At 43.0% G+C, this 21,621-nt stretch overlaps 2 protein-coding genes across 9 annotated transcripts in view; both read right to left on the reverse strand.

The window, feature by feature from the left end:
* Nucleotides 1-288: 288 nt before the first annotated feature.
* Nucleotides 289-13,176, reverse strand: LOC5503903 (neuronal calcium sensor 1). The gene is made up of 8 exons (XM_032372160.2): nucleotides 13,005-13,176; nucleotides 12,846-12,870; nucleotides 12,647-12,695; nucleotides 9,412-9,501; nucleotides 8,634-8,712; nucleotides 7,797-7,885; nucleotides 7,400-7,477; nucleotides 289-998 (listed from the first exon to the last, which is right to left on the reverse strand). The coding sequence occupies exons 1-8, from the start codon at nucleotides 13,066-13,068 to the stop codon at nucleotides 882-884; spliced, it is 591 nt and encodes a 196-aa protein (XP_032228051.1). The 5' UTR covers nucleotides 13,069-13,176; the 3' UTR covers nucleotides 289-881.
* Nucleotides 13,177-15,787: 2,611 nt separating this feature from the next.
* Nucleotides 15,788-21,621, reverse strand: part of LOC5503898 (potassium channel subfamily T member 1) — a 30,010-nt gene continuing 24,176 nt past the window's right edge. For all 8 annotated transcript variants that reach the window (XM_032372150.2, XM_032372148.2, XM_048731285.1 and 5 more), the window contains 7 exons: nucleotides 21,395-21,521; nucleotides 20,525-20,641; nucleotides 20,249-20,332; nucleotides 19,947-20,063; nucleotides 19,175-19,274; nucleotides 18,150-18,231; nucleotides 15,788-17,793 (listed from right to left, as the gene is read on the reverse strand). In XM_032372150.2, the coding sequence (XP_032228041.1) occupies nucleotides 17,685-17,793; nucleotides 18,150-18,231; nucleotides 19,175-19,274; nucleotides 19,947-20,063; nucleotides 20,249-20,332; nucleotides 20,525-20,641; nucleotides 21,395-21,521 (736 nt within the window). In that variant the 3' untranslated portion in view covers nucleotides 15,788-17,684. The remainder of the gene's footprint in view (nucleotides 17,794-18,149; nucleotides 18,232-19,174; nucleotides 19,275-19,946; nucleotides 20,064-20,248; nucleotides 20,333-20,524; nucleotides 20,642-21,394; nucleotides 21,522-21,621) is intronic.

The following is a 21,621-nucleotide window of genomic DNA, read 5'->3' on the forward strand; positions in this document are numbered from 1 at the left end:
TCCCCTGATTATGGGGTTGCGTGTCCCTGATTATGGGCTTGCGTGTCCCCTGATTATGGGGTTGTGTGTCCCTGATTATGGGCTTGCGTGTCCCTGATTATGGGGTTGCGTGTCCCCTGATTATGGGGTTGCGTATCCCTGATTATGGGGTTGCGTGTCCCCTAATTATGGGGTAGCGTGTCCCCTGATTATGGGGTTGCGTTTCCCCTGATCATGGGCTTGGCTGTCCCCTGACTTTGGTGTTGCGTGTCGCCTGACATATCTCATGGAAAATCAAATACTCATAGCTAAGAGAAAAGTCTGTAATATTTGTGAGCTAAAATGCTTGCCTACGAATAAATAATGGAATAAGTTACGTAACATAAATATTTAGTCCAGGATCCTCGCACAGATTTCCCGCTTCTAGCTGAAAGTATATTTTCCCTGTTTACTAACGTAACCCAATTGCCACACGGCATATATAAACCTAAAGTATATAATAAGATGTCTTTCAATAAAAAAAAATCTACCCATCTACACTGACTCTCTAATTTATTGGAACTAAATTTCTTTTCAACATGCGCCGCCACAAGAACTTTCAGCTGGCGCGATAAACCATATATACATGCGTTCCTAGTGTCTTTTCTTTCAAGTAGGGTTTTGAGTTCAAGCGAGGTTACTCTTGTAGGTACGTACCCGCCATAAACCCTTTCGCATGATGCATATTCGATCATTCACAAATGAACTAGAAGGAGTCCTTTAAAGTATAGGAGTTATCTTCTTGATAATTATTCTTAGGACGGCATGCAACCCTAAGACCCCAAATAAAAGTCGTCCTGGTGCGGTGACACGGTGCCAGAAGGGTTACTAGAGCATGGCGGTGGCGTTCGGCACAATCTGTGCTATTCCAGTGCTTGGTCTTGCTCTTGTGGGAGATCTATAGCAAGCGCTTGAACGATCCAAGGGTCGCATTTTGAGCCTTCGCGAAATTCTTCCATTGTTAAACGGCCGTCTTCATTCTGAAATGGACAAATACAATCAAATACTTTCAAATGCACACACACCCCTACCAATACCTCCACATGCACACACCCCTTCCAATACCTCCACATGCACACACCACTCCCAATACCTCCACATGCACACACCACTTCCGATACCTCCACATGCACACACCACTTCCAATGCCTCCACATGCACACACCACTTCCAATACCTCCACATGCACACACCCCTTGCAATACCACCACATGCACACACCCCTTCCAATACCTCCACATGCACACACCCCTTCCAATACCTCCACATGCACACACCCCTTCCAATACCTCCACATGCACACACCCCTTCCAATACCTCCACATGCACACACTCCTTCCAATACCTCCACATGCACACACCCCTTCCAATACCTCAACATGCACACACCACTCCCAATACCTCCACATGCACACACCACTTCCAATACCTCCACATGCACACACCACTTCCAATACTTCCACATGCACACACCACTTCCAATACCTCCACATACACACACCCCTTGCAATACCACCACATGCACACACCCCTTGCAATACCACCACATGCACACACCCCTTTCAATACCTCCACATGCACACACCCCTTCCAATACCTCCACATGCACACACCCCTTCCAATACCTCCACATGCACACACCACTCCAAATACCTCCACATGCACACACCACTTCCAATACCTCCACATGCACACACCACTCCCAATACCTCCACATGCACACACCCCTTGCAATACCTCCACATGCACACACTCCTTGCAATACCACCACATGCACACACCACTTCCAATACCTCCACATGCACACACCCCTTGCAACACCACCACATGCACACACCCCTTGCAACACCTCCACATGCACACACCCCTTCCAATACCTCCACATGCACACACCACTCCCAATACCTCCACATGCACACACCCCTTGCAATACCACCACATGCACACACCACTTCCAATACCTCCACATGCACACACCCCTTGCAATACCTCCACATGCACACACCCCTTGCAATGCCACCACATGCACACACCCCTTGCAATACCACCACATGCACACACCCCTTCCAATACCTCCACATGCACACACCCCTTCCAATACCTCCCCATGCACACACCCCTTGCAATACCACCACATGCACACACCCCTTGCAATACCACCACATGCACACACTCCTTCCAATCCCACAACATGCACACACCCCTTCCAATACCACAACATGCACACACCCCTTGCAATACCTCCACATGCACACACCCCTTGCAATACCCCCACATGCACACACCACTCCCAATACCTCCACATGCACACACCCCTTGCAATACCACCACATGCACACACCACTTCCAATACCTCCACATGCACACACCCCTTGCAATACCTCCACATGCACACACCCCTTGCAATGCCACCACATGCACACACCCCTTGCAATACCACCACATGCACACACCCCTTCCAATACCTCCACATGCACACACCCCTTCCAATACCTCCCCATGCACACACCCCTTGCAATACCACCACATGCACACACCCCTTGCAATACCACCACATGCACACACTCCTTCCAATCCCACAACATGCACACACCCCTTCCAATACCACAACATGCACACACCCCTTGCAATACCTCCACATGCACACACCCCTTGCAATACCCCCACATGCACACACCACTCCCAATACCTCCACATGCACACACCCCTTGCAATACCACCACATGCACACACCACTTCCAATACCTCCACATGCACACACCACTCCCAATACCTCCACATGCACACACCCCTTGCAATACCACCACATGCACACACCACTTCCAATACCTCCACATGCACACACCCCTTGCAATACCTCCACATGCACACACCACTTCCAATACCACAACATGCACACACCCCTTGCAATACCTCCACATGCACACACCCCTTGCAATACCCCCACATGCACACACCACTCCCAATACCTCCACATGCACACACCCCTTGCAATACCTCCACATGCACACACCCCTTGCAATGCCACCACATGCACACACCCCTTGCAATACCACCACATGCACACACCCCTTCCAATACCTCCACATGCACACACCCCTTCCAATACCTCCCCATGCACACACCCCTTGCAATACCACCACATGCACACACCCCTTGCAATACCACCACATGCACACACTCCTTCCAATCCCACAACATGCACACACCCCTTCCAATACCACAACATGCACACACCCCTTGCAATACCTCCACATGCACACACCCCTTGCAATACCCCCACATGCACACACCACTCCCAATACCTCCACATGCACACACCACTTCCAATACCTCCACATGCACACACCACTTCCAATACCACAACATACACACACCCCTTCCAATACCTCCACATGCACACACCCCTTGCAATACCACCACATGCACACACCCCTTCCAATACCACAACATGCACACACCCCTTGCAATACCTCAACATGCACACACCACTTCCAATACCACCACATGCACACACCACTTCCAATACCTCCACATGCACACACCCCTTCAAACATCTAAGCATCTACACACCCCTTCAAATACCTCCACATGCACACACCACTTCCAATACCTCCACATGCACACACCCCTTCAAACATCTAAGCATCTACACACCCCTTCAAATACCTCCACATGCACACACCCCTTCCAATCCCACAACATGCACACACCCCTTCCAATACCACAACATGCACACACCCCTTCCAATACCACAACATACACACACCACTTCCAATACCACCACATGCACACACCACTTCCAATACCTCCACATGCCCACACCACTTCCAATACCACCACATGCACACACCCCTTCCAATACCTCCACATGCACACACCCCTTCCAATACCACAACATGCACACACCCCTTCCAATACCACAACATACACACACCACTTCCAATACCACCACATGCACACACCACTTCCAATACCACAACATGCACACACCCCTTCCAATACCACAACATGCACACACCCCTTCCAATACCTCCACATGCACACACCCCTTGCAATACCACCACATGCACACACCCCTTCCAATACCACAACATGCACACACCCCTTGCAATACCTCAACATGCACACACCACTTCCAATACCACCACATGCACACACCACTTCCAATACCTCCACATGCACACACCCCTTCAAACATCTAAGCATCTACACACCCCTTCAAATACCTCCACATGCACACACCACTTCCAATACCTCCACATGCACACACCCCTTCAAACATCTAAGCATCTACACACCCCTTCAAATACCTCCACATGCACACACCCCTTCCAATCCCACAACATGCACACACCCCTTCCAATACCACAACATGCACACACCCCTTCCAATACCACAACATACACACACCACTTCCAATACCACCACATGCACACACCACTTCCAATACCTCCACATGCCCACACCACTTCCAATACCACCACATGCACACACCCCTTCCAATACCTCCACATGCACACACCCCTTCCAATACCACAACATGCACACACCCCTTCCAATACCACAACATACACACACCACTTCCAATACCACCACATGCACACACCACTTCCAATACCACAACATGCACACACCCCTTCCAATACCACAACATGCACACACCCCTTCCAATACCACAACATACACACACCACTTCCAATACCACCACATGCACACACCACTTCCAATACCACAACATACACACACCCCTTCCAATACCTCCACATGCACACACCCCTTCCAATACCACAACATGCACACACCCCTTCCAATACCACAACATGCACACACCCCTTCCAATACCACAACATACACACACCACTTCCAATACCACCACATGCACACACCACTTCCAATACCACAACATGCACACACCCCTTCCAATACCACAACATGCACACACCCCTTCCAATACCACAACATACACACACCACTTCCAATACCACCACATGCACACACCACTTCCAATACCTCCACATGCCCACACCACTTCCAATACCACCACATGCACACACCCCTTCCAATACCTCCACATGCACACACCCCTTGCAATACCACCACATGCACACACCCCTTCCAATACCACAACATGCACACACCCCTTGCAATACCTCAACATGCACACACCACTTCCAATACCACCACATGCACACACCACTTCCAATACCTCCACATGCACACACTCCTTCCAATCCCACAACATGCACACACCCCTTCCAATACCACAACATGCACACACCCCTTGCAATACCTCCACATGCACACACCCCTTGCAATACCCCCACATGCACACACCACTCCCAATACCTCCACATGCACACACCACTTCCAATACCTCCACATGCACACACCACTTCCAATACCACAACATACACACACCCCTTCCAATACCTCCACATGCACACACCCCTTGCAATACCACCACATGCACACACCCCTTCCAATACCACAACATGCACACACCCCTTGCAATACCTCAACATGCACACACCACTTCCAATACCACCACATGCACACACCACTTCCAATACCTCCACATGCACACACCACTTCCAATACCACCACATGCACACACCCCTTCCAATACCACAACATGCACACACCCCTTCCAATACCACAACATACACACACCCCTTCCAATACCACAACATGCACACACCACTTCCAATACCTCCACATGCACACACCCCTTCCAATCCCACAACATGCACACACCCCTTCCAATACCACAACATGCACACACCCCTTCCAATACCACAACATACACACACCCCTTCCAATACCTCCACATGCACACACCCCTTGCAATACCACCACATGCACACACCCCTTCCAATACCACAACATGCACACACCCCTTCCAATACCTCCACATGCACACACCCCTTGCAATACCACCACATGCACACACCCCTTCCAATACCACAACATGCACACACCCCTTCCAATACCACAACATACACACACCACTTCCAATACCACCACATGCACACACCACTTCCAATACCTCCACATGCACACACCCCTTCCAATCCCACAACATGCACACACCCCTTCCAATACCACAACATGCACACACCCCTTCCAATACCACAACATACACACACCCCTTCCAATACCTCCACATGCACACACCCCTTCCAATACCTCCACATACACACACCCCTTCCAATACCTCCACATACACACACCCCTTCCAATACTTCCACATGCACACACCCCTTCCAATACCTCCACATACACACACCCCTTCCAATACCTCCACATGCACACACCCCTTGCAATACCACCACATGCACACACCCCTTCCAATACCACAACATGCACACACCCCTTGCAATACCTCAACATGCACACACCACTTCCAATACCACCACATGCACACACCACTTCCAATACCTCCACATGCACACACCACTTCCAATACCACCACATGCACACACCACTTCCAATACCACAACATGCACACACCCCTTCCAATCCCACCACATGCACACACCCCTTGCAATACTTCCACATGCACACACCACTTCCAATACCACCACATGCACACACCCCTTGCAATACCACAACATGCACACACCCCTTCCAATACCACAACATGCACACACCCCTTCCAATCCCACCACATGCACACACCCCTTGCAATACCACCACATGCACACACCCCTTCCAATACCACAACATGCACACACCCCTTCCAATCCCACCACATGCACACACCCCTTGCAATACTTCCACATGCACACACCCCTTCCAATACCACAACATGCACACACCCCTTCCAATCCCACCACATGCACACACCCCTTGCAATACCTCCACATGCACACACCCCTTCCAATACCACAACATGCACACACCCCTTCCAATCCCACCACATACACACACCCCTTGCAATACTTCCACATGCACACACCCCTTCCAATACCACAACATGCACACACCCCTTCCAATCCCACCACATGCACACACCCCTTGCAATACCTCCACATGCACACACCCCTTCCAATACCACCACATGCACACACCCCTTGCAATACCACAACATGCACACACCCCTTCCAATACCACAACATGCACACACCCCTTCCAATCCCACCACATGCACACACCCCTTGCAATACCACCACATGCACACACCCCTTCCAATACCACAACATGCACACACCCCTTCCAATCCCACCACATGCACACACCCCTTGCAATACCTCCACATGCACACACCCCTTGCAATACCATCACATGCACACACCCCTTCCAATCCCACCACATGCACACACACTTTCTATAACCATTGCATATGAACATTTTCATGCACACAGTTGTGTGTACGAACCTTGTCCATTTGTTTGAAAATTTTATCCACTCTTTTCTCAGGAGTGTCCTCGTCCCGTGGGAGATCAATAATGTTACCCTGGTGAACAAAGCAAAATAATTAAGCTCTTTTCAAAATGTGCATGTAATAACCTCATTGACAAAACACGTATGGGACAAGGTAAAGAAAGATATCCATATATCATTTACTAGGATAACCTTCTTGGGAAAACAATTTTCAGTCTTTAAAGCCACTCTAAATGAGGCACTGATTTGTTTGACTAGAGCATGTAATTGTTTTTTTTTTTTTTTAATGGCAGTTTGAGAGAGGGCAGAAAATACAGCCGGCCATAAACGCTCTTAAAATAAATCAGAATCATAACCATGCCACAATGAAAAAATAATCAACATATACATACCACCATGCAGTAGATAGCCTGTACAATGCTTAGCATCTCGTCTCGTGTGATATAACCATTCTTATCAAGGTCATATAATGAGAAAGCCCCTACAGATAAAGGCACCATGATAACTTTTAGAATTTTTCTAATCAGGCAAATAAATCCGTTTTCAATCCATGCAGAATGGATGAACAATTTATTTATGTTGGAACAGTTCATTGTTTCTTGAATGTAACACATGGACTCTTGGGATTGGGATACCCCATTGGTATTGTAAATTAAAAAAATACCCTAAAAAGAAATCTTAAATATATCAATAGATACCAGGAGAAATGATTTATTTTATTACTATTTAGTGTTATCCGTAATTAAATTGGTTGCATGTTGGAAGTTGGTTGATCGAGTCACCAGTCTTTTTCCTTAATTTTTTTTAATGTTAACAACACATAGTGAGCTTCAAAATCCCTGTGCATTCTATCTGGACAAATAAGAAAGACATGATATTAAAAGCTCTGTTGTTTTATCCTTTACAATATTTTTTGTCATCATTAGATTTCCCTCTTATATTTCTTTATAGAACCAGTGCCAGTAACCTTGGACCACCTGTGCTATTATGGTTCCTTTCGGTTGTAGAACTGTCATTTTCCAATCACCTTTGTTGTTTGGGCTAACAACATTTTTTTAAAATAAAGGTATATATAGGTTTATATTTTTGAAGTATAGGTATATATAGTTTTTAGTTGTTTTTATAAAACAGTAGCAATCTGTCCCCACCACCCATATCCCCCAAGAGGGCGTGGACCAGGAAGAAGCCTTAGATCTTCAGACCTTTAGATCTTCTGGTCAAATACTCACATTCTAACTTTTCATCTAAGCTTCCCCTGGACGTTATTGAAAGAGCTGTGATAAATTCCTTGAAACTGATACAGCCATCCTGGAAAAGGAACAAATATTTAATGAAGCAAGAACAAAGAGCTTTAGAGTAAGCTTTGTAATTTGAACTCAAAATGGCTTTGGCTGTGGACACAACTAATTTAATAAATTTAAGAAGCTAACACCAGCCCTTCTTCAATTTAAGAAGCTAACACCAGCCCTTCTTCAATTTGAGAAGCTAACACCGGGCAGCTGGAATGCTGAATTAAAAGGGCGTGGACAAAATGTGGGTGATTCAAGAGCATAAGCCACTATATGTCCTGACCACGGGACACAGCTTATTGGTTTTTGTAAAGAGAGGAAAACATGAAATCAAAGTCAATCCTTGTCAGAATCATGAATCGACTATGGAAGTCAGTGATGAGAGACACAGGCAACATAGAGCAATGCTGTACCAACTACTACGCCCAGGCTCCCCTGGTACCAGGCATAACTGCATATACAGATACACCCATATACAATCCCAACTCTCAAAAGTACAGACATTATTTAAAAGTGAGAACTAGTTACAAACTAAAGCATTAGCCCTACTAAGGAGTGGAAATTGAGGCAAAAAAAGGTGGGAAAGTAGATATTTAAAGTGAACCATTAAGAGATTACATCTAGTGTAGAAAAAGAACTATAAGCTAATGAATAATGGAAGAAAATAAAATAAAATATAATACATACAGTTTCAATTAAAACAAGATGATTTACTTACTTCATTTCTATCAAAAACTTTGAAGACAAAAGCAGCAAACTTGGTTGGATCACCAAATGGGAAAAACTGTTGGTATATCTTCTGGAATTCCTGTTCAAATGATTAAACATGGATAAACAAACAAATTCAAATGAAACTCCTTAATTTCAAAATTGCAAAAAATGGAGAGTTGGAAGTTAATTAAGAAGTGACATGAAATGGTCCATGGAAATTTGCAAAGTTTGACAAATCTTATCAAAAACCTTGGAATCATCTTAACAAGATGTGTTAGCTCTTGTACATAACATGGATGTTCTTATTTTCATGCACAGATGAAATTTCATCTTTCTAGCATGGTTTGGGGGAGTGGGTGGGGTAATTGTCCTTTCTTCAGGGTATAAAATTCTATGAATTGTTATCCCTTAGGGAGGGGAAAGGGGGGGGAGGTGGTGTGTTCAAAGAATCTTCCAATTCTGCTGTCCCTTAGGGGGTTGAACGCTAATGGTGCCCTTAAACGCTAAAACTTATTTGACAGTAAAGTTACTTAATACATCCATCAGTAATTAAAGGTAGTGCTATCTCTTAGGGTTAAAAATTGCTTCAACCACACCCAATCAACTGTAATCTCTTAGGGGTACAAATTGCTGTTGACCACACATGCCTTTTGGGATTGTCTGTTTTTAAGGGAGTCCCCCTGGCTTTTAACTTTAAGGTTCTAATAATAAAGAATTGTTTTTGCTTGAAAAAATTGCAATGTCAGCCTTTTACTAAGACTGCTTGAAAGTCTGTGGGGACAAGGAAAATGAGGGAGCGAGTGCGCGCGACAATGACTTGAGCGTGAAAGGTGCGAGCGAATGCCGAAGGAACAAGTTTGCGCAGCAGTGGAGAAACACCAAATGCTTTGGGCGTGCCTTCGGCACTCCTGGCGCACTTGCTCCCTTGTTTTCCTCGTCCCCACAGACTTTCAACAAACAAGGGGCTGCAAGTCTACATTTTACTGTGTTGCATGTGTAATAACAACAAGCTGTTGCTCAATGCTATCTTGATTAATTCAAAAATGCAGCATTTCTCAGAAAATTAATGATTGACTATATTTACCACATATACAGTAACAAAGTATTGTTACTTTATGGTGATAATGATAATTATCATAATTTAGAAATAATGCTGACAATGATTATGATCATGATGATTATATGATGTTTTATATGCTATAAAAGATACTTTTATATGCTATAAAAGTATCTTATCATTATCATTCAAAGTTAATAATTGCCTATATGTCTGTCAATGACAAATGTATTAAAAATTCATGTAATGTATATAGTATGCAAAAACCAATAGAACAGAGGAATTTAAAAAAAAGCAAACACAAAAACTATAATACAATTTCTGACTTCTGCTACTAACAGGATAACCATATTATTCTGATTTACAAACTTATATGTAAAATGCAATTATGGTTTATTCCTAGCAGCTGAGTTTGCTAAAATACTTCAAAATATGACATGTTCCGGCATCAACTTGTCTTGTGAATGAAATACTGAAGAACGTTCAAGTGGATGTTGACGTGTTGCCAAACACAAACCATATACCGGGCGTAACTAGATTTCCAAGCAGCTCCCTTCGTGAAATCTTGACAATTTGTAGCTGGATTTTACTTATTAAATACCACGAACCTACTGATATGCGAGACAGTTGTCATGAATCAGTAAAATAAGATCCCTTACCAGATATGGAACACATCTTTTAATGATCACCTCTGTAAATGTATAATGACCTTACTAACAAAAAGCTTTTATACACCACACACCCGTATATATCACTAATCGGCAAATCGGCTAATAAGGGCCCTTATCTCGTATGTTTGGGGGTTGTTGTTTGCGAGTAATATTTGCATATTTCGTTTGTGTAAAGATATTACTTATTCATTTGGTCTCTGCTTGTTTTATGCGTGTTTTAAATAATGTACAATGCAATACAATACAATTTAAGCGGGTAGTACATAATATTTTTTTCCGAATCAACCTGAATTCCGTGAATGTAAAAATTGCAGAGAAGTAGAAAAAGGGATTATAATGAAAATAGGGTTTTAACGAACATTGTATTAATCACGAGTGAACTTAGTTTTAAGGCGAAAACAGAACTGTATAGATAATAATCTAAATAATAGGGCCATCTTGTTTGGTGCAAGAATGCGCCAAAACATTTTTTAGGTACGTAAACTCTTTCTTGGCAACTATTCGACCATTTCGAAAAGATCGACCGATGACATTTTTTAGATGTCAAATAAATTATTGAGTGTAGCGCCATCGGCTCCGTGTTGCGTCTGTTTAGTTTAAATGCATTTTACTTGACCAGCCTACACTCTTAGGCGAATGTACTTGAAACGCATATAACCGCGAAACAACCTTTTAAAACGTAATCCAGGGCGAGAAGCAGTCCAGCTGTTTTTCGAAACAGATCCTAGTATTCTATAAATACTCAAATAATTTACCGAGACATCGGCTGAACATGCTGTGAATTCAAGTCGATTTCATGCAAAATGTAACAGGAAAATGCGGTTTATTTTCGCAAATTGTGTTTTATTTTTTGCGGTAAAATCATGATCACGTCTAGAATGCGATTTAGGAAAATCCACCCTTCTTAATTGCTCTTCGTGAATTTTACGAGGTTTTTGTTTTGGAGGTTTTAAAAAACAACGCCTCGTTTTTATGGTATGAACATCAAAAAACCCTTTACAAGACAATCAACAATGGAAAAACACTGAAGTAAATTAGCATTACACAAGGATTAATTTTCTTCAAAGCACACCAAAATAGACAACATTTGGACAGAACTCAAATCAAAACTAAAAAAAGGTATTGCCGTCAAGATTGGGTCTGTGGAATCGTTTGTTATTTTAAAATTAGAAATTAGAAACAACGGCTCTGATTTTCCACAAGAGATCGTCGTAAAGCCATCGATTCGTTTGCATTTTGCCACATCAATATTAGGATTTGAAGAGCGAGACCGGTTCAATTATCTCGACACTTCACGCATTATTTCATAGATATAAGCCACAATATGCTGCTGCGAACAATCAATAGTTGTTTTAGCAAAGGGAAAACACCAGCTTTGTGCATAGAACACACAAATTTAGTTGAAAGATTTCAATAATTCCCAAGAAGGATGGCAGGTCACTTATAATTTAAGTAGACATTATGGAAAAGAATATTAGGATATCAAAAAGCCAGCATTTATAATTACTACTTGCCTCTTGTCTTAATTCCCCTGAAGGACAGTCTTTCATGAAATCTTTGTACCTATTGACAGAGAAAAAATATGTTAAAACAGGATCTCAGTTCGTCCAGTCTTCTGTTGACAGAGAGTGTTTTGCGAATACAGGAGTTGTCCAGGGAATTTATACTAAATTTTTCCCGAAAATGACTAACACATCTGACAGCCTTACTTACCATTTCTGCAATTCTTTTTTATCAACTGTTTTAAGAAGAGAAAAAGCAAATCATACAAAAATAAGCAAGGCAAATATTTCTTCAACACCACAAGGTTTCAATTCTGCACAAAATCACAAATGACAGCTCAAATAAGCAAGAAAACCCCTATTTACGTACAATAAGTGCACTTCTGGAGCTCCCGAGTTTCCTCGGGGGTTAGTTTACAGCCCTTTTGACCCATTCCTTGAAGATTTCAGATTATTGTGATTCCATATTCCGGGCGTTCAAGTTGCTTCTCCGTAACGTACGGCCATTTACAACAAACTCGAGTACAAAAGAAACACAAACCCAGCTGGCCTTGCGCGCCTACAACCACATTTAATAGGGGGAGGGGTGGTACCAATAATTGAACTGTCAAAACTACCAATTGCGCAAATCAATAAATTCCCAATTTTATCAACGATCTCGTAAGGATATATTTGTGATACGATTGATTATCGTTGCATTCATTTCTTCGGCCAATTTGATCAAAATGTTTTTAGAGAAAAATGATACCAATCTGGCTGTATTTATAAACACTTTATGCAAAATGATATTATCAAATTTATTTTGTTTGAATAGAGTTTTCATTTGTATCGTGTCGTTTATGCTGTTCCGAAAATAATACGAACACCAAAGGGCAAATACGGCTTCGTAGATATTTTGCGGCTCGCTATCTAAACGCGTTTCCTGTTGATTATTTTTTTTCTTTCACTGGCCGAAATATTGCCCCTTACGAGAGTGTAAAAGTGACAATTCCCCGTCGCCCCCGCAATTCCAATCCTACAAGTCCACTTTATCTCACAGGCTTAATTAATTCTTAAAGCCATGTGTAAAGATTATTTTAAAACAGTGTCGTTATATCGTGAAGTATTCCGTATGAATGATTTTTCGGTAGTTCACGACCGCTTTAAGGATAAATATGAAACACTAGCTTGAGCAAGTTACTATCAGCATATAAAGACTGAAATAAAGTATTATGTTACAACTATTTTTCTATGTGTTTCTAAATTATTGCTCTATTTGGGTGTGTGCTTTTGCCAAAGAGCAGCTGATATTATTATTTTTAATATTTTGCCAAAGGCGACATAAAATAAGACATTAAGAAAGTAAGAAATGATAATAGCGCTGTGACTCCACGCATCATCACCAAAGTCCTTTTTAATGGAAATCTCACAGTGCGCTCATAATACAAGGGTCTGTCAAAACACACTTTAGTCTTTTTACCTCCTTCGAGAAAGAGCGAATCGATTGAATCCTGCGTGCTTCACGAGAGGGTCTTCGAACCGTAATGGGTTCATTGAAGCTTTAATCTGTTTTAAGGCGGAAATTCCCAGCATTTGTATCATCAATCTCTCTGTACCCTGTACTAGCCCACAGCTTACTAAAGACATAAGGTATTATCCGCCAGGCGGATATAATATGACTAGAACCTCGAGAAATTGAAACATGAAAAGTGAAGAGCATTCTAGCACGGACTGACCTCAGGTTTAAAGTCGCGTAGAGTAGCTAGGGTTAAGGGGGGAGTAGCTGATTCCCCCAAGGCCCTTAAATAATCGAGGAAGCAAAGACTGGCCACATCCTTCAGGAAAAAATATCAAGCAGCAAAACTGACGGAAAACTTAAATATATAGCCACTTCCCTCATCAAATATCAAATGGTTTATCTTGAAATTTTTGCATGGTATCTGTCCGCGCATCCCTCCTCCTAGCAATTCGTGGCTCCACGCCTGGACTTTCAGTAAGTTTTCACGTTTGAACTACGCAATCACCAAATTAAAAACGGATCCTTTTTATTACTGATTACCAAAGCATAAAGTAATCTATGGACAGTTCTATCTTCAAAAATGATATTTCGATGTTCAAAATGAAAATCACACAAATTAGTCACGCAAGCGCGGCCACAGTAGCGTGGTCGTACTGTTAATCTGTCAAGGTGGCCACGTTAGCACGCGTCGTCGTACTGTTAAACTGTCAAGGCGGCCACGCAAGCGCGCGTCGTACTGTAAAACAGTCAAGGTGGCCACGGTAGCGCGCGTCGTCGTACTGTTAAACTGTCAAGGTGGCCACGCTAACGCGCGTCGCATTGGTGCCTTCACAGGCACCAATTAATGTTATATAATTAACTTGATGGGGGAGGGATGATTTTAATAACCCCCTTTCAGTGTAAAAAAATAATTAGCTTCTGTATCCGTTTAACGACCCACAGGATATCAGTGAACTCATAAAAAAGTCCCCACTTTGGGTGGTTAAACATTTTCGGAGCCTCCCCCATGTCTTCCCTCCCTCCCTCCCTCCCTCCCTCGGGTTATTAATGAACACTTAAAGCGCTACCTAAATGATTTAATAAACGCCCGGGGCGTTTATTAAGTTTCGATGGTCCGAGAGGGCGCGTTCAATAGATAGGAGGCGTTTATTAGAGAGGGGCGTTATTTACCAGCTATAACGATATAACAAACCAAAGTGCAGTGGGGTTCTAATCTCGATCAACGATCAAGTTAAATTAAAGCATGCGTTTGCAAGCGTTTCTTGACAATGAGCAAGTCTCAACCAGTAGAAGCCAAACTCAGATAAGAAGGCAATTGCAATTGATTTATATTACCAGAATTTCTATGTATTTAATTTTAATTAAGCTGGATGGGAGGGTGTGTGTGTGTGTGTGTGGGGGGGGGGGGGGGGGGGGTTAAGAGGGTCGTTTTAAATATAAATATTTAAGCTGAGGGGGGGGGGGGGGGGGTGTCGTTTATTTGGTAGGAGGCGAATGATCAATCCGATAATGCGAGGGCATTTTGAAAATCCGATAAAACGAGATCTTGCTTTGCTAGGGATCCGAGAACGAGAAGTCGAATCTCTAAAATCCAAGAATTCGAGATGCCTTAGAATCATGACCCTATATCACAAACGCAACAAACATCTCAACTGTACATTTTTTTATCTTTATTTGTTTGTATAAACTCTTCTAATAAAGAGGACGGATTTTTAAGCACTGAGCATTTTATGCTCGTTACTTATTGGATATGTATCATATATCAGGTATCAGGTGCAATGGCCAGGATTTACTAAGAGAGGAGGGGAAGGGTTCGTAGTCATAGATATCATGTGGAAAACGTATGATAATCTGGACTTAATATTTAGCTACTACCTGTAAAATCGCTTCATTCCTACAAATTTAGGTTACCTTTCTCCTCTCTACAATGGCTCGTTTACTACAAAAATAAAAACGCAGTAAGTACTGAGGTAAATGAGGACTTGCCCATTAAATGAGCGGTAATATATCATCGAAAAACTAGATATATTATATCAGAGCTTGGAGCTATAGACCACTGCATAGCTCAAATAATCGGATCTTTGAACGTGTTTGCATCAACGCTTATCTATTTTTACAAAACCGTTTCTTAAATGCTTTTAAAAATCGCATCATTTCATATGCATATAGTTACAAAGCGCATGTACCAGCCACAGCAACCGCTGCCGACACCATCGAACAACACGAGTTAATCAACGCTGACCGTATAAGAAGCCTTGCTTGCATCTAAAGTCATATTCATGTCAATGCAAAGCTCAGCTCTTTCGCGGGATCTTAATCCCTGTTAATCCTGGCTTTAAGAGTCCAATATATACCGGAAGTTTCTCCTTCCTGAGGAGGTACGTCCTTTGCGCAGAAGGTGAATACCATGTTTACGACAACACTGCTCATCGCATTAGTGTAATCGCATTTGTAACCTGACTCCCGGGTTACTCTCGTATTGGCGCGCAATAGATGTCTTTTGATCCTATACCCGGCACGCTTTACCACTTTCTATCGTGTTTTTTTTTCTAGTGCATCAGACAGACCGAAGAACGGCACCACGCACACAGCGTACATTCATTGTGCTCCCTGACTCACAGGACGACTGTAGTCACGTGGAGATCTAATAGAACCACGTGGTTATTACATGGCTTTCAAACCATATCACGTGTCGATCACATAGCCATAGAGTATCAAGAGTCTTGTGACACAATGGACGACTTCACGTGAGGATCTAATTGAACCACGTAGTTATCACGTGGAATTCTATTATCACGTGTTGACCACATAGCCATAGGGCATCAGAGTGTTTTGTGACACAATGAACGGATGCCATCACGTGGAGTTCCCTTGGGACTCCTGCAGTGTTGCGCACGACATGAATTTTCCATGTCAAAGTATAGACTCTGTAAGTAAACACCTTGTGTAGGAGACGCTATCAGAATGCTACACTTTTGGACACTCTTTCTTCTCATCAGCAAGCCTTGGGCTTCCTGTGTGTGAGCCTTACAGCGCAGTGCTGGGCTTCCTGTGTGTGACCCTTATAGCGCAGTGCTGGGCTTCCTGTGTGTGAGCCTTACAGCGCAGTGCTGGGATTCCTGTGTGTGACCCTTACAGCGCAGTGCTGGGATTCCTGTGTGTGACCCTTACAGCGCAGTGCTGGGCTTCCTGTGTGTGCCCCTTACAGCGCAGTGCTGGGATTCCTGTGTGTGACCCTTACAGCGCAGTGCTGGGATTCCTGTGTGTGACCCTTACAGCGCAGTGCTGGGATTCCTGTGTGTGACCCTTACAGCGCAGTGCTGGGCTTCCTGTGTGTGAACCTTTCAGCGCAGTTCTGGGCTTCCTGTGTATGACCCTTACAGCGCAGTGCTGGGCTTCCTGTGTGTGAACCTTACAGCGCAGTGCTGGGATTCCTGTGTGTGACCCTTACAGCGCAGTGCTGGGATTCCTGTGTGTGACCCTTACAGCGCAATGCTGGGCTTCCTGTGTGTGACCCTTACAGCGCAGTGCTGGGCTTTCTGTGTGTGACCCTTATAGCGCAGTGCTGGGATTCCTGTGTGTTATCGGTAGGTGGAGCTCAGTATCACGTGATTCTTCTGATGACGTGGAGCCCGTCATGTTGGTTGGTCTGATAAGATATCTGCAGAAAAGAAAAATAATGATTAATAATGTGACCGGTGTAATATGTTGTATAAATGGTGTTTTTGACAAGAACTTGTTAAGGCTTTTTTGTGTTTCAGGCAGTTTGTACCAATCTAGGTGTAACTAAAGGAACTCCAGATTTCATTTTAGATTGCGCGTTCTTCTGGTGTTCTGTTCTGGATTCCCGTGGTTAGCCACAACATGGACTAGGAATAATTTTCCGTGACGTCACAACTCTTAGCATCCACAGGAAACCCAATAATGGCATTGCGGTCAAGGCTGGGCTGATCTCAGGCCACAGGAAACCCAATCATCTGGTTCTAGGCTGAGCTGATCTCAGGATGATTTACTCACATCACATCTCCTTCCTGAAGGTCGAACTCTGGTGCTGGGTTTACAACCACAAACGATGTGCCAACCTTCTTCTTCAACTCAGCTACGAGGATAAAATTACAAAGATGTTAATTCGAATTCCAGAGTATCGAGAATAGGAGACAAAATAATCAAGCAAAAAATAAGAAATGACTGCGCACCATAGAACGACGAAAAAATAAAATCCTTAAATTAAACTAAACCCTTTCTTAAAAAAAAATTAGAATTCCGGCTTTTTTGCTTTTTTGGTAAGCACCGAATAGGTAACAAAAAGGATTTTGTTACTGATATTTTTTCCGCTAAAAGCCTGAGCGCGCGCTAGTTTGCCACCCAAACAGTCACGTGATCTCTTAGCGCAAGTCCTCTATTACCAAAGCGTCCTTCAAAGGAAAGCTGAAAGCCCGCAGCCTTGTCTTGCCTGAGGTAAAACAATGTAACATGGGATTTGTTAAAACTGATTTCTGACTGGCTTTTCATAAAGGCACACGCTTTTTAAGGTGAAGTCTTGCTATTACGCACACTCTTTGGACCGTAAACAAGGGCAAAAAACGGATATCTATTCCGCAGCCCCTTTTTTTTTTTGCTAGGTGGGAACATGTTAGACCCCTCGGCTGCTGGGAAAAATCGTCCCGAATGGTTCTGCTAGCAAATTTGTAGAGTCGAACTAGTTGTGCTAGGAATATTTTTTGGGGCGCTGGAACGGATGCTTGGGAAAAATCGTCGCTATCGGTTATATGGGCAATTTTACATGTTCTAAATTGCCTAGCCACTGCTGGCTGGGAAAAAATTCATTTCTTTTCACGTACTAACAAGTACTCGGTCTACTCTGGGTTTATTTTCTGTCCGTTATAGCGCCAGCATCATCTCAACTTTATTTGTATTTTTTGTGTTGTGTCTGTATCTATTGCTGTCATTTTTTGATACTTTTAACCTTCAAAAAATTCTACAAAAAAACAAATAAACCAAAAAAATAACAATTACAACAAGAAAACCTAATAGGTACTCACGGCCCTCGTTGAGTCCTAACATTTTCATCCGGTTGCCGATAATGTCATTGATATCGCGCTTCTCGATCTTATTCCCTCGCGGACACGCGTCTTCGCAGTCCTAAGGACGGGAAACAGAGATCACATTTATTCGGCATTCCTAATACACTGGAGGCTATTGCTAGCAAATGGAGAGAAAAAAACGTCGGAACCGTGTACATACATAGAGTAAATGATTTGCATAGTCATCTATAACCCCAAGAGCTATGGGCACCAACACAGGTATCCCACAATAGGTTTTATCTGGATAACTCGCTCTGAGTTTTATACACATCAATAATAGTCCCATTGGGCTTAACACAGGTATCCCGTCATTTTATCTCTGGCTCGCATTGTGTTATGTACGTCCCTATGCACTCTAGGTATCTGGTAGGGCTTTACACAGGTAACCCGTTCGCTTACCTCTGGCTCACATATCAAGAAAATTGAGCCCAAAATTGTCGTTTTTGCCAAACGCTGTCACTTCCATATAAGAAAACTAACTTATTCCTTATTTGGAAAATCTACATGACTCTTGTAATTTTTTTTTAAGGTGAGCGTACCCCAGGGGCTTCGTAAACTCTATGACTTCTAACCAGAAGAGAAAAACAGTTACTGTGACCATCTTTAGTTAGTTGAGAAGGTCCCTGAACAGAAACTAAGTTTCCTCGGTACCAGACCCCTAAAACGACCACGTTTTCTTCATATGTATTGTTTTCTTTACGGCCCTTACACAGGTAACCCGTTCGCTTACCTCTAGCTCGCATTGTGTTCTATATACGCCTATCGGGATCTCACATGTGGTAGAACAGAGCCTCTGGAAGAGTCGCCCGTAGGTCCCCAGCCATAAATGGTCAGCGGTTATCTTCAGCTAAACAGCAATTAAATTATAAGACAACGTAAATTCTGTGTTGGTCACATTTCGTTTTTCGCAATTATGCCACCTTAGTATAATCTTTACGGGACCTTCATTATGAACGCGGGCTCTGATGTAATAGCGCGATGTAATAACGATATATTGCGCAATGATGTTTTCATTCTGCAATGACGTCTTACCGAGCACAGGTATCCCGAGCCTGGTGACTGTTCACATCCAAGTAATAGGCTAATCAGTGTTATCATATAATCTTTTACAAACGTCTGGAAATAAAAAGCAGAATCGTGGTGGGTACGTCACCACGTGTAATAAGTCACGTCATCTAGTGACGTCATACTGGTCTGGTGGGTACGTCACCACGTGTAACAAAGTACGTTATCTAGTGACGTCATAACAGTCTGGTGGGTACGTCACCATGTGTTACAAGTTACGTTATCTAGTGACGTCATACTGACCTGATAGAGAAGGGTATCGATCATACTCATACTGAATACGTAACCCGCGGAGAACGGCTCCCTAAACATGTAGTTCAGGTGATCTTTTGAGTTCTTATTTCGTTCCTTCATTTTGCGCTGAAAACAAGAAAGGCAAAAGGTTAAAACTTAGAATTTTTTTGGTGAGCGAATAGGTGAGATTGAAATATGTTAACATTTTTATCATTCCATGCCTTATAGCTAGTGCGGCCTACAATCGAACGAGCGCTCTCGTTTGCTTAATCAGGGCCACGTGGTGAACTTAAAATCAAATGTCGTTTTCACATTACAAAAATACTGTGACATTATAAAAATACTGTTTTTTTGTGGTTTACTTTTCAATCAAAAGAGGAATTGAGACTCCGCGAACCATGGAATTCAGAAAAGGAGAATTAAATGAACTCAATGATGAACGTCTCATCTCGTTCCGAAGCTAATGCAAGAAAGAAGAATGGCCATAGATACAAGAATGCCTTCACCACAAGCCAGAGGTTTGGGCTTATTCAATGACACGTTTACAGAAGCAGGGAATTCAGTATTATTAACGAAAAGTGTCGCCAGACACGACTTTGGTTTTCGAGGCCGTAAGTAGATTGTTTTTTCTTTTAGTTTAGTAATTTCTTCCCCCTTGAGAAGTTATCAAGAAGTAGGCCAATCGCTCTGTTATTTTATGCTCCCGTTCAATGCCGAGTCACACAAAGCATCTATTTTCATCGGATAATCCAAGGGAGAAACAAAGATCTTCTAATCAATTGTAAGTTTTATTACGAATAACCTGTAACATGTAAACAAAGGAATGGCTAATCAACATCCTTTAAGTGTATAACGATTGTCACAATCTCCATCCCCTACCTTGGTACTCTCTCTAAGACTCGCCATGGATTCCCCGGTCACGTGATGAGGGGCCGCTTGGAACTTCATGAACCGCATGTTGGACGCGTAGGTCAACTCTACGATTAAGGTGCATGCCGGGAATAATCTGACGGATAGGAATAAAAAAAGATCAGTATAACATGGTTCCCGTAGCTAAACAGCCAACAAATTTAAGACCTTAGAATTTAAACAGTTAATACAAGTAA

The sequence above is a fragment of the Nematostella vectensis genome, chromosome 8 (assembly GCF_932526225.1).
Source record: "Nematostella vectensis chromosome 8, jaNemVect1.1, whole genome shotgun sequence".
NCBI lineage: Eukaryota > Metazoa > Cnidaria > Anthozoa > Actiniaria > Edwardsiidae > Nematostella > Nematostella vectensis.

Bases quoted from the DNA above. Each gene is read 5' to 3' on its own strand.
- LOC5503903 (XM_032372160.2), bottom strand. From the start codon at position 13,068: ATGGGTCAAAAGGGCTGTAAACTAACCCCCGAGGAAACTCGGGAGCTC. The intron at 12,871-13,004 runs GTACGTAAATAG...TTCTTAAAACAG, and splicing joins GCTCCAGAAGTGCACTTATT to TTGATAAAAAAGAATTGCAG. The intron at 999-7,399 runs GTTCGTACACAC...TGTCCATTTCAG, and splicing joins TTTTCAAACAAATGGACAAG to AATGAAGACGGCCGTTTAAC.